The sequence below is a fragment of the Microtus pennsylvanicus genome, chromosome 10 (assembly GCF_037038515.1).
Source record: "Microtus pennsylvanicus isolate mMicPen1 chromosome 10, mMicPen1.hap1, whole genome shotgun sequence".
Lineage (NCBI taxonomy): Eukaryota > Metazoa > Chordata > Mammalia > Rodentia > Cricetidae > Microtus > Microtus pennsylvanicus.
The window spans coordinates 90186786-90200700 of NC_134588.1; the positions used below are offsets into that span (position 1 = coordinate 90186786).

The 13915-nt window shown below is 45.5% G+C and overlaps 1 protein-coding gene across 5 annotated transcripts in view; it reads right to left on the bottom strand.

Moving 5' to 3' along the window:
• The window catches only part of Nos1ap (nitric oxide synthase 1 adaptor protein), a 283618-nt gene that overhangs the window by 235663 nt on the left and 34040 nt on the right, over window positions 1-13915 (bottom strand). Inside the window, exon 1 of one of the 5 annotated variants that reach the window (XM_075989051.1) lies at window positions 12290-12337. The exons of the other annotated variants lie outside the window; for them this stretch is intronic. Coding sequence (XP_075845166.1) covers window positions 12290-12295 — 6 coding nt within the window. The 5' untranslated portion in view covers window positions 12296-12337. Of the gene's footprint in view, window positions 1-12289; window positions 12338-13915 lie in introns of those variants that run through there. 5 annotated transcript variants of the gene reach the window in all.

Sequence of the window (13915 nt, forward strand, 5' to 3'; positions counted from 1 at the left end):
AGTCTGTTCCCTGGGTGTGCTCTTAACCTGGACTATAAGGGATGGATAGTGACTTCAAAGACCATTCCAGCATCCCTCTTACATACTAGTCTCTATCACAGATCAACATGTGCTTATGTGCATACTCCAACCCAATCAGAACTGTTGCTTCTTGCTTTCAGTTAAGGAGGGTATTCTGTCTGTGGATTCCCAAATTAATATGCAAGATAGAGACATATATCAGCAACCATAACATTCTACATATATGACAAGACAGCCACACCCAACTACACGTGCAGCTGTACACATGGGTTACTTAAAATGAGACCTAAGTAATCACAGCAGAAGGAGGCAGAGGCTTTTCATTCGCTGGACAGCAGAATGCAGAGCAATCAAAGGGATGTTGGAGAACGTGGGCTTAAAAATGAGCGGGATAAAAACAGAGAACTAGTGGGCAAAAACAGCTCCGTGACTTACTTCTAGGGGTCTTGGAGTTCCCAGACCACCTCAGCTTTAAAGCAAAGAACACAGTAGCAAAACACATTGTGCCAATCCTATACAGCACTCCTAGAAACCATGGTGATGGGTGTTAAGTCAGACCAGCCAATAGGAGGGCTTCCAGAGGCACAGGCCAATCTAATAAACTGCAAGAGCACGGCAGATCAATAGTGTTAGAGAAGTGCAGAGGACAGAGAAACAGCTCTGGGGTGGCAAGAGTGGTCCAGAATTCAAATGCGCTCATCAGTGTAGCTAGAAGGATGCCACTGACCATGAGGAGACGGATGGATGGAAATGTAGGGAACTGGCCTTGCTTCCTTCAGAAGGTGGTGGGAAACTGAATCGTGCTTTGCTTTCTACATTTCTCTATTAGGGGCACGTGCCAATCACAAAAGTAGAAAGCCCAAGAATACAGACTCCAAATTTCAACTCTCATCTTCATTACTAAACCTAAACTCTGAGAGGGCTAGAGCCTGCTAGCATGAAGGTTCAAGGTCAAGTACTAGGTTGAGCAGAATCTTAGAGAGTCCAGGAGCAAGCCCTGGGGGTTTCACTAGTCACTCATCCCTCAGCGGGCCAGGAGCTGCTGCACTCTAGCCCAACTCAGGCTGGCCTGATAATCTACATCTCTCAGCATAACAGGGCATGGCTGGAAGGGCAGTCTTCATCCCAGAAGGGCTAAAAGGGCCTCTCAATAACCAGATATAATAAAGGTATAGAGAGGAATGTATACACTTCTGCAATTGAAACACACACACACTCACACACACCTAGAAAACAGTGGGAAAATGAGCAAACAAGCCCACTGAACAGAATCTCAAATTTTAACTTTATATTCTAATTTCTAAGGCCTGTAGCTGGTTCTCTGCTTTTCTACACAATGTAGTGATCAATGAGGGTTAAGCTCTATAAGGAAAGGGTGGTGTCTTGCTATTCCTTTCTACCCAGGTATAGTGACTCTACAATGGACAATTAGGCATGAGTAAGGGGATGGGAAGATCGGGAGCCTAGGTTCAGATAATGCAATACTTGGTTGGGCATGTTGGTTCGTGATCTTGAGTTTGAGGCAAGCCAGAACGACAGAGGAAAGCCCTGTCTCCAAAGGAGGGGGTCTATTTATAACATATCCTTTCCTACACAGACATAAGAAATTCAAACAGATCAGAGAAAACGTGGTCCACTAAGTTCATTTACTAAGACACCTGCAGTCTTCTCAAAAGTAGGTCTGCCCATTGGCCAGTGGTCTTGGAACCAGATACTGTCACTGAGTCTCCAAAGTCAGAAGTGTGCAAGACATCGTCATGCTCTGAGCTAGAGCCCCAGATGGCCACAGTAATTGCACTACAAAGTAACCCGTCTCCCTGCACAGACTCTGCTGTACCCTTAGGAGACATGAAGGCTTCTGTTTCTCAAGGTCCAAAGAAAATGCCAGTTTTGTACCCAGAGCAGGTGTCCCCATATCAAGATGACATCTACAAATCCAGGACATTTGTACCAACTGTTCCTGTCCTCCAGTACTGGAAATCTTCCAGAATGAGAGATAAATACATCCTCTCATGATTCCAAGAGCCGATCTTTCATCCTTGCCGTACACTCAAGTTGAAAATCTTTGCGGATTCTCAATACACTGTGTCCTTGAGGATCTGGCAGCTTGACATGACCCAGTCCTTCTTGGAGCCAGCAATGATTGCCACAAAGCAGAGGGAAAAAAGACACTAGTCTTTTAAGTCCTAATAGGACACAAAAGACCGAGAAGAGATTCAACAGTGACATCATGCAAGGGTCACAGATATGATAAGGAGATAGCGACAAAGTCCAGCACAAGTTCAGATGAACAAGCACCTAATTTACTTGGGCACTGGTCAAAAGTATCAGAGAGATGGCTTTTGAGCTTGAAGGATGAGTGGTGGCTACTGGGTAGCAACAGAGGAAGGAGCCCAATTCTAAGCAGGTGCACAGAACACACAGAAACAAAAGCTAGGCCAGCATGACTCACTGATGTGTTTGGGATGCTACCAGCCTTAGACCCACCAGTGTAATGATGCAGAGCAGGTGGACAGAGCAAGGCAGGAGGGTTTCATATCCTTACTGAAACCATGGACAACCATTTAGGGTTTTGTGCAATAAACTTTGTGGGAGTTGGGTCTTAGCAATCCAACTCAGGTTGTCAAGTCGCCTTTACCCACAGAGCTGGAATACACTTGACTCGGATGTATCTGGCAGCTTCGTGGATGATGGATCAGAGAGGGGACGAAATGAGAGTGACACCGTGAGAGACAAGGAGGATCTAAACCAACACAAGAGAATTGGGAACAGGATGAGGGGATGTCCAGGAAGTCAGAAAGTCCAACGATGTAGCCGCGAGGTAGGGAGAAGAACCCAGCATTCCAGGATTCTTTCCTCTTACAGCAAAGGCACACTCGCTGTTTCTTCAACTCCCTCCTTCTCCCCGACTTAGACCTCTACAGTCCTGCTTTGGATAAGTTATGGGCCGTGGCTTTGCTGTCACTCACACCTCAGATCTGTGTCATTTACCCCAAATGCTGGCTGGATGGCTATGCCACCGAATTCCTGTCACCTTTTGAACTAAAGTTCATCATCTTTCCTTGTTAGAAAAAAAAATGGTTTTGTAAAAATGTATCCCCTCCCTCATCCTTCCCCCACTTAGCCCAAATCACATCAAGTTCACAGGGCAAGAACTGACCTGATTCTATGTTCCCCTTCATGCCAAGCATGTTCTTGGCACCCAGGGAACGCTGATTACTTCTACCAGCCACAAAAATAATAATCTATAAATACCTTGGCTTCCTGCAGTTGAGAGGAATTAACCACACTGCAATTAAGAAAAAAGCTGTAGAAAACATTTAGTTAGCAACTTTCTGATGTAGACAACAAGATTAAGGCAATAAATACCAGCTCCAACATATTTCTTTGGTGACATTCTATAAAACAGTCCATAAAATACTAAGGACTGCCCAATGTCACAACAGAATGCTTGCAATGTATGAGTCACCCATAAGCTAAAACTGAACAGATTAACCCATCATGTAAAAGACAGAATAATAAGCATCAACAAGTTTTACTAATGCCCGAGAAGAGAGATGTTTCCTCCCCTAAAATCTCATTGAAATTTCATACTTTAGGTCAGCAGGATGCCTCAGTGGGTAAAGGCACTTGCCATAAAGCCTAGCGGCCTGAGTTTCATCTCCACAGCCTGTGTGGTAGGAGGACAGAACTGAACTCCTGTTGGCTACCCTCTGATTGCCACATGTATACCATAGCAGGCAGGCAGAGGTGTGTGTGTGTGTGTGTGTGTGTGTGTGTGTGTGTGTAAAGCAATGTAATAAAATTTTAAACCATACTTTAGAACAGCAGTTCTCAATCCCTTTGGAAAACCTCTATCCCCCAAAATATTTATATTACAATTCCTAACCGTAGCAAAATTATAGTTATAACGTAGCAATAAAAGTAATTTTAGAGTTGGGAGTCACCACAACATGAGGTATTAGAGGTTTGCAGCATTAGGAAGGTTGAGAACCACTGGTTTAGAAGAATAAAACAGTGTTATAGTATGATCTTATTTATATACTTCAAGAGAAGACTATAAATGGCCTCTGGATTCAGGCACAATAGTAACCGGAAAAGGACATGAAATCTACCAGTCTTGGTTCTGGCCAAGAATAGATAAGATAATAATATACACCTAGAAAGAAATGTAGGTCCATGGCTGCTACAGACTGAAGTCAAAAGGACCTTAAGTCATGGACCAGGCATCTAAGGCAACGGGTAATACTATATTACATCAATTATTATCACACTGAACCTCGCTGGCACAAAAGTTTCAAGGACAATCAAAATCTATCACAAAGAAAAGACAAAAACCATACAGCTCAAAGAGAATGGCCAGAGAAACAAGGAACTGAGGATTCAAGGATGAAGGGAGGGAGTCCCAACAAGAATGGAGCGTCAGGTCTGGAACGAATCTTAAACCATAACAGCCCCCAGAGCCTCGTAACCAAGGTACACTGAAGGGGTTCAGAGGCACCCTGTGTCACGGGGCTTCAAGACTCGATAGAGAGGTGACTTGGGAAATTCTATTCTAGATTTCTGCCATGACTTCAAAAAAACCTTTTATCTCAGTAACAAAGCTTCAGAATAAGGTTACCATCACTTTACATGTTACTCTAGTGAGCTGAAACTCAGTTGAATAATTATGAAGTTATCTTATTGAATAATAAGTGTCACATTCCCATGAGCTCATCTCACTGCATAATTAAAGGCAAGTCTCCTAGTTCCATTACACACACCGGCCACTCAGGGAGGACTCTGAATTATCTTGACTATCTCTCTATCAAGGTGTGGTGGTTTGAAAGAAAATGACTCCCATACGGAATGGCACTATTAGGAAGTGTGGCTTTGGTGGGTGGCGTGGAGGAAGTGCATCACTGTGGAGGGTGGGCTTTGAGGTCTCCTATACTCAAGCTATGCTCAGTGTGGGACACAGTTGCTTCTGTTCCTTGTGGATCAAGATGTAGAACTCTCAGCTGCTCCTTCTCCAGCACCATGTCTGCCTGCATGTCTTCATTTCTCACCATGCTGGTAATGAACTAGACCTCTGAAACTATAAGCCAGTCCCAATTAAATGTTTTCCTTTATAAGAGTTGTTGTGTAGTAGTGTCTCTTCACAGCAGTAGAAACCCTAACTAAGACATAAGGTGATTTTACCTAAGTTGTGATCGATGAAGATAGAAAATGACTAAACACTAACTCCCTCTGCATCCATCTACCCTACGCTCCCCAGAAGTACCTCTGCCCTCCTGAGTGTCCCTTGCCCAAAGAGGTATAACTGACATGCACTTTCTTTTTCCCCCAAAGTCCAAGATGCCATCACTTTCGGGGAGAAGGAGTAACACATTTGACAGTATTTAACAAAGTCTACCCCATGACCTTCACCTTCCAACAACCACATTTGAAAACTTCCTATAACCCTTCACGACAGTCAAGTGTTTCAGCCCACCTTGCTATGCAGGGCTGAGGGCCACATGTCTAGGATACACATATGTGCCATCACTACTAGACTAGATTTGTTGTGCAGCTTCCACTTTCAAAGTATTTCCATATTTCCACTGTCATTCCACTCAAGCAACGCTACAGCTTCTAGTTCACACGCTAGCAGCTTAAGGAGTGGAGAAACGCAGACACTTCCCCAAAGTGTCCAAGGATGCACAAAGGACAAAAGCAGATTTCCTCTTCTGTTTATCTTCATCGCATCCCAAAGACGCCACCAAACAACACTAGAGCCCACAGAATGACCCAAGAGGCTTGTTGTGTAAAGCTACAAATAAGACTCTGAGACCAGACCCGCTGCCTGGAAGAGGTTTAGATCAACTGAGGCACCTGGAGAGGGCACTCTCCAACCTGGTAAGCTGTCTGCAGTCTGTGTTCTGTGCTCCAGGTTCCCAACTTTGTGATCCGCCACCATGCTGGGGTGGGCCTTGATGATACAGCTGCCTTTGAGTCATTTCTGTTCCTATAAGTAACCCCTCCCCCCTATTCCTGTATAACTCATTGGTTCACCAAACCGAACTTTGGTGGTATTCCTACGTCAGTCTGTCATGGGCTCCCGATCCGGGGTGAGTAGACATATGTGTTGCATCTCCCCAGAAAAAGTTCCATCACACAGCATGCTGCAGAGCTTGGACAGTAGATAAATCGAATCACCTCTGAATATTTTCTAATGGCACAGGGAAATTTCCCTGCAAGGACACTTCGCTTAGATCGGGCTGTTTACAACCATAACCCAAACACAGCTCTAGGTGGGAAGTCAGAGTTCTAACTATCACCTACCTCTGAAGCTAACACGACGAAGACCCTGCTCTTCCTACTGAGCCCACTTCATGCCTTATTGGGCCCTGTCAGCTACTGCACAATCAGCTGCCATTTAAAGGTGATTATGTGCTTATCTATCTGCTTTTAATTGCACTGTGAAGCCCCAAGACTGAGAAGATTCTGTGCGTTCCCATACTTGACAACAGGGACAGAACACAAGCTGCCGCTCAAATGTTCAACCAAATATAAAATATATACAAGTCCTGAATGCTCACATGTCCTACGGTATTCATTGACCTCCACCTTGGATGTCTGAAGAGGAAACCCCTCCAGTTGTAAAAACAGTAAGAAAATAGGAAAGCATTTTTGCTTCTCATAAATTTTAGCCACATCCCTTAATCTTATTTTTTTTCCCATTTACAAAACGACAGAGGGGAACTAAAATTCTGACCTATTTGTCCTAAATTAGCAAATCTTAATCTGTTAGGTCTACAGAGAAGTCTAGGGATTGGTCTCATTTTTGTTCAGCCCTCAGGAGACTCTGAGATTAGCAGCCCATTCACCTACTAACTGCCATGGCACACACTGCTCAAGATTTTCTCTAATGTAATCAGTGCAGGACCTGCCCAGGGAGGCCGACCACACAGTCAGGTGTGAAGGTGCCACTCATGGTAGCCTCTCAGGGTTCTCATTCTGCTCAACATAAAGGAAGTTTCTAGAAAGACACTCCCCTGTTTTGGCCAATGACTTGCCCTAATGAAAACCACAGCAGAGACATTCTAATGTCCTTATCTGTCCCTCGTGTTCTTGGGAAGTGGGAGCTGAAGACTCGACACCTGTGGTCCCAAGGCAGAGGTGCTGCAAGACTCTGCCGGATGCAGAACACTGGAGGCAAACCCGCACTCCTACACTTGCCAGGGAGGACTGCAGTCCCTAGGATGTATGCAAATTACACTGCTGCCGCTTATGAGCCTTGAGACTTTGGTCCAGTTTCTTAACCTCTTCCTTCCTTTGTTTCCTCATCTGCGCAATGGAGAAAATGCTCCCTCCCCTACAGGCCTGATTTTACTAGAGCCACTGTTAGAACAGGAACTCAATGGATGGAAGCCATTGCTGCTGCAATATATTTGACACTAAGAGGGAGACTTGGTGGTGCAGGTGGCTGAGGTGGGAGAAACGGGAATTCCAAGTCTAGCGTAGCAGTTCTCTACAGAAAGTTATATACCCTACAGCTAAGCCAACGAGTACATGTGAGTCTCAAGCAATTTATTAATCACATTCATTACTGCAGGAGTTAGAAAGGTCCTGGCCTTAAGTGACATACAATTTAGATAGAATTAATATGATAAATCAAATCACAGATACGATCTGCACAGGACATTGCCTGTGTTTTCAAAGGGAAGGACTTGTACCCGAGAAAAATGTGGATTCATTCATGTTTCAGCACACGTGGAATCAGCAGCATACTCACCAAGAGGGAGAGAAGCCTAATAAAAGGTAATGTCCAACCTCAAGGAGCTAGAGGCCGCTCAAACACTGGCATTGGTGTACTGAGGATTCAGAAGGGATGGCACAACTTTGTAAGGAGGCTGAGGTCAGAAACAATGGCAGAGATGCAGCATTTGATCTGAGGGGATCAGAAGATACTGGGGTTGGGAAAACATAACAGGCAGAAATGTAGGAAAGGGTGCTCTGAGCTCTTGGAGGTGACAAGACTGGCCGGAGCAGCATACGAAGTTTAAACTGTGGGGTAATGGGCTATGATGGGGGGGGGGGTGCTAAAAGGCCAAGGTGGATGGTGTAGAGTCTACCTTTACTTTCTGAAGGGAAAGACAGAGGAAGCAGCAATATGATGACGTAAGATACATGTGACCATAGGACAAATCTGTAGACAGATAATTCCATGGGGGGCAGATACAGAGGGCTAGAATTGTCAGGTGAGGCCTTTAGTGGCATTGGGGAGGAGGCATGAACACAAGAACTGAAGATAACACAGGAGAGAAAGCTTAGCTGGGGGTTCAAAAAGAGCTTGGCATGAGGATGTTCACAGTGGCTAGGCAGCACAGTCTGCTCTGGGATAGCTTGGAGTAAAACACTGTCTCAGAAAGCATAGTTGGCAGAGGTGCTTGCCTAGCACGGAAAAAACCCCAGGTGAGAACCCCAGCACCGCATACAACTGACCATAGTGGCACACACCTGTAAATCTAACACTTGAGAGGTGTGGACAAGGATCAAGAATCCAAGGTCATCCTTAGCTAAACAGCAAATTTAAGGCTAGCCTGGCATATTCTAAGATCCTGTCTAAATAAATAAATCAATGAAAATGAAGAAAGGAGCTGGAGAGGTGGCTCAGTGGATAAGAGCACTTTTTCTAACGAAGAACTGGAGTGTGCTTCCCAGTGTCCACAAAGCAGCTGACAACCTCCTCTAACTCCAGTTGAAGGGAATCCAATGTCCTTCTCTGACCTCTGCGGCCATCAGGCACACAAGTGGTATACGTAAAGATGTGCAGATAAAATGCTCATACACATAAAAGAAATACATCTAAGATTTAATTTTAAATTTCACAAAGAAATGGTAAATTCAGCTTATAAAAATATAACTCATTTAAGTTCTCATGAGTCTCTGTGTGCAGAGAAAATGGGGGAATCAAGCCAGGGGTTATCAAAGGAAAATGAGACTCCCCAGAGACTGAGAGAAAGAACCAAAGGATCCATCAGACCCACCCTGGACTGACTCAACAGCCACAAAACTGACCAGCCATGGAGAAGTCCCAGGCTGTGTCTGGCTTGCAGCAGATCCCTGGAGGTTCAGAGCATTTCTTCAAGCAATGAGAGGAGACAGGGGTCAACCATGGAGCTGAATCTTCCCCTGCTTATACAATCCATGCCCTGTCACTTGCTGACAAATTACCTTGCAAGCAGCAGACATTTTAACATCTGCACTCACAGGACGAGAGAGGGGGAACACCGACTGAAGTGAAAAGGAAGGAAAGCTGGCTCATAGCAAAGGAGGATCAGAGAAACACGGCTAGAATCCAGACATTTGTGTGAGGAGTTCTCATTGAGAGCTGCTGAACAATGATGAAGAAAGTTATCAATATTTAATATAACGTTGAATATTTCATCTTGGTATGATGACATTTTTGTAAATGTGCATAAGGAATAAGAGTCTGTGATCAGAGTTAAACAATGGCAGACTAGAGACAGCATTTCCAGTTCAATTGGATGAGTGTGTCCCCGAGGACAATGTAATGTAATAGTATAAAAACCCCAGGTTCATATGGAATCATGGCATATAATAAAGTCAGTATTTTCTAAGTGGGAAAAATTAACGTAGCAAATACTATTGGGAAAACTGAATTGCAACTTAGAGAAATATAATTTAGATGGGGGTGTGGTCTGGAGAGATGGCCAACGGCTAAGAGCAGGTCCTGCAGAGGACCTCAGTTCAGATCTCAGCGCCCTACATTAGGACACCTGATGGACTGAGCCCTACAGCCGGGAGCCACATGGGTCCTGAGATCAAACTCTGAGCCTTGGGCTTAGCAGCAAGCACCTTTATCTACAAGCCATCTCGCCAGCCCTTGTTAGAGCAAGCAGAAACCTAACTGGTAGGTATTGCATCGCTGTTCGTTTCCTCACTTGACAGTGGTGCTGTATGAGAGGAAACACCCTTGTTCTTGGGAATCTGCACAGAAGTACGGACGGATAAAGAAACTCAGGTTAGCAAGTCACTTTCGAATGATTCGGGAAGGGGCTCAGGAGATGGCTCAGAAGTTAATATCTGATGCTCTTCCAGCAAACCAGAGTCCAATTTCCAGGACCTGCAACAAGGTGGGCTCACAACTACCTGTAACTCCAGATACAGAGGACCTCATGTCCTCCCCCAACCGCCACAGGCACCATACACATGCGGTACACATACACACACTCAGGCACACAAACACACACATACACACACACACACACACACAAACACGTCCTGTTTTATACTATTGCTATTTTGCTATTATATAGAGGGAAAATCAGTAAATAATCCTGTAAATAATAGTCAGCTGAAGCTTTCTATTTAAAAACATCCTGAAATCAATTGTTTAATAAAGGGAGGGGCCATTTTAAATTATGGTACCCACCCAAATTTATGTGCCCATAAATTCCAGCTTTTAAATATGAGGTTGTTCATCTGTGTTACAACAATCTTGCTTCCAATATCCTTAGCTTCTCATAAATGAGTTAGTCTGCTCTGGCTGCAAACTTTCAATTATGGCTCCATGCTCCCTGTGTGGACATATTAGCTAAGCACTGATCCCACACCTGCAGGGAGGTGAGGTGCTAAATCCTGACCCCGTCCAGACAATGACAACAGAATTCTTCCTCTGGGGTAGAAAAGGGAAGAGTGAATTCTCGCTCATTTCCACCATCACTGTTGGTTCTTCTGATGCCAAAGGGGCACGGTGCTGAGGGCCCTGTAGGTCGGCTTCACTCGACAGACGCACCTACTAAGACCCTGTGAGCTACAGAGCTAACTAAAGACACCGCACCCCTCTGAAAGTGGGGGTACTGTCCCTGTCACCACCAGCTGCGAGATTTGGGGCAAGTCACATGGCTTCCATTTCTTCATCAGCAAAGATTCAGCTCCATGAATGGATCCGTTGCCCACGAAGGCAGTGTTCCAAGTGAAAAGAGGTGGAAGGCGCTGAGCTCTCAGTAGCAAACCTGATACTCAGGCCTGCACAGCATGGGGAACCCTGCTTCTGCAGCGATGGAGTGAAACGGAAACCCAGTGTAGGTCTCGTGTGTGTGTGTGTGTGTGTGTGTGTGTGTGTGTGTGTGTGTGTGTGTGCAAGCTAGAAATCAGCCTCTGTGCCATCCTCAGAACATACCCCACCTCATATTTTAGGCAAGGTCTCTCATTTGCTAAGCTGGCTGGCCAGTTGAGCCAGCTCTCAAGGTTGGGATTTTAAGTGTGCACCACCATGTCTAGCTTTCTTCCATGCACTCTTCTTGGTATGAAACTCAGACTCAGATGCCGGTACAGCAAGCACTTTACCAACTAAGCCATGTCTTCAGCCTGGCATGGGTCTCTTTCAGAATCTGTCTTAGTTAGGGTTTCTGTGGCTGTGAAGAAGCACCATGGCCAAAGCACCTAGGGAGGAAAGAGTTGGTTTCATCCTGCCCTTCCAGGTCATAGTTCATCACTGAGAGCAGTCAGGGCAGGGACCTGGAGGCAGGAGCTGATGCAGAGGCCATAGAGGGGTACTACTTACTGGCCTGTTTCCCATGGCTTGCTCAACCTGCTTTCTTATAGTACCCAGGACCACCAGCCCAGAGCTGGCACTGCCCACAGTAAGCTGGGCCCCCCTCACATCAATCATCTATCAAGAAAATACCCAGCCGACTTGCCCACAGACTAACCTGGGGGAAGCATTTTCCCAGCTGAGGTTCCCTCTTCTAAAAGGACTCTATCTAGCCTGTGTCAAGATGACACAACACTAGCCAGCACAGTATCCATATCCATGAGAAACAAGCTCCATGGAGAAGGGGAGGCATCCACGCAGACTGCTGGGGAATGCAGTCAGGAGAGGGGAAGATTCAGAGACAACACCAGGGAAATGGTACACAGTGCATATAGAGATCATGTCTTTAAAAATGAAAGAGAAAATCTAGAACAATCCTCTGCCTAGTTCCTGGACCAGATTGCCAGTTCTGTTCTTGGTAACTAACTGCCAGTCAACTAAACGACTGCACAGATTTCCATCGGCCAAAAGACTTCACTTGCAGAAAAATTCTTAAGTTGTGGACATCCAAGTGGTATTTCCGCTTTCCATTTCCACATTGTTAAAACCATAGGGATGCAACTGTACATGCACAGAGCAGTTGGTCATATCAGGCTTCCTTTAGGGTCGGTTCATCAAGTCACGACAGCATGATTTGATGAAAATAAGAAAGGATGACAGAAGGCAGCACCCCGATGCACACACCTGCATGCGTGCAACCAACACTCACGGCCCACACATACGCGTATGCAGCTACGTAAAACCCGACAGCTTTCTTAAGAGGTTAGAGGAAGTCGCACTGCCCCCAGCAGCATCAAGACATCCTGCCGCTCACATCGGATCTCAGTGTTTCCCTTGCGCTGCGTGCAGACTGTGGCCACCCATGCTGCCTCCTCCTCACCATCCGTTCCCGGCATGCTGAGCCAATGATCCCTGATATGCCTCGCACTTCCAGTCCCCCAGAGGACAATTCCAGGCAATCCCATGTGTCTCTGGAAGTCTCCTTACTCATTAAGAATCCCTGTCCTTGCCCCTGGTACCTTAAGAAACAAGACTGAGGTCCCAGACCTGGAAGCCAAGTGCTCTGGGATTCACAAGGAAGCTGGAGCTGCACAGGAAATTGGGAAGGCAATCACAACCCTTTTCACAGAGAAAAAAGCCATGCAGGCAGGTCTCCACTACTTCTTTTGGACCGAGCCCTCTCCGTGTGAGCGACTTTTCAATGAAATTTCAAAACAAACAACAAAAAGAGCAGCGACAACACCAGCTCTCTGCTTACATTTTGCCATTTGTTGTTTTTGTTGTGTTCTCTTTTGTGGGATGTAGAGGACCTAGAAGAGATTTCACTTTTAAACAGAAGCTGGGAGCAGAGACACGCCAGTCCCCAGGGAAACACTGGCACTCGGGCTCCACACTGGCATACTTGCCTCTGGTAAACCCTTCCCGGTTAATCAGGTTTCACGTTGGCTTGTGTCTGTAAACCCAGAGCGTAAAGCCCTTTTTGGAATGTGTCCACAGGCTCCCCAGACCGGCTGTGCTGCCCCACAAGCTACTAGAATAATACCTGCCAGAAGTCCCTGAGTAGCCAGCCCCTCTTTGTTTGTTATGGTAATAAAGAGCTTCTGTTTCTAGATCTTTCTTTAAAAGGAAAATACCCAGGCCAGGTGAAATGGCTCAGCAGGTAAGGCTCTTGTGGCCAAACCTGAAGACAGAATCTACATGATAGAGAGAACCAGCTCCCTCAAGTTGTCCCTTGACCTACATACACACACACACACACACACACACACACACCATGGTGCACACACTAAATAAATAAATAAATGTGATTTTCTTTCTAAAGAAAGAAACTGGTATCTCTACCTTCCCCCAAAGTCTGCAATTGATGGCAGATTATCATGATTCCAGTATCATCAAGTGACCCTCATACCAGGGTTCTAGAAACCCTGGCGAATTTTCCTTTTGGGGCCACAGGCTCCCTGAAACAATACAATAAATGCTGTTTAGGAGCAGTTTTCTGAGAAGAGAGGCTGTGCTGGCTAGTTTTATGTCAACTTGACACAAGCTATAGACATCTAAGAGGAGGAAACCTCAGTTAAGAAAATGTCACAATGGAGTATTACTCAGCTGTAAAAAAAAAATGACATCATGAAATCTGCAGGCAAATGGATGGAACCAGAAAGACCCAGAAAGACACACACAGTATGTACTCGCTCATAAGTGGATACTAGATGTAAAGCAAAGGATAACCAGACCACAATCCACAGCTCTAGAGAAGCTAGTGACAAGGAGGACCCTAAGAGGGATGCATGGATTGGCCTGGGAAGGGGA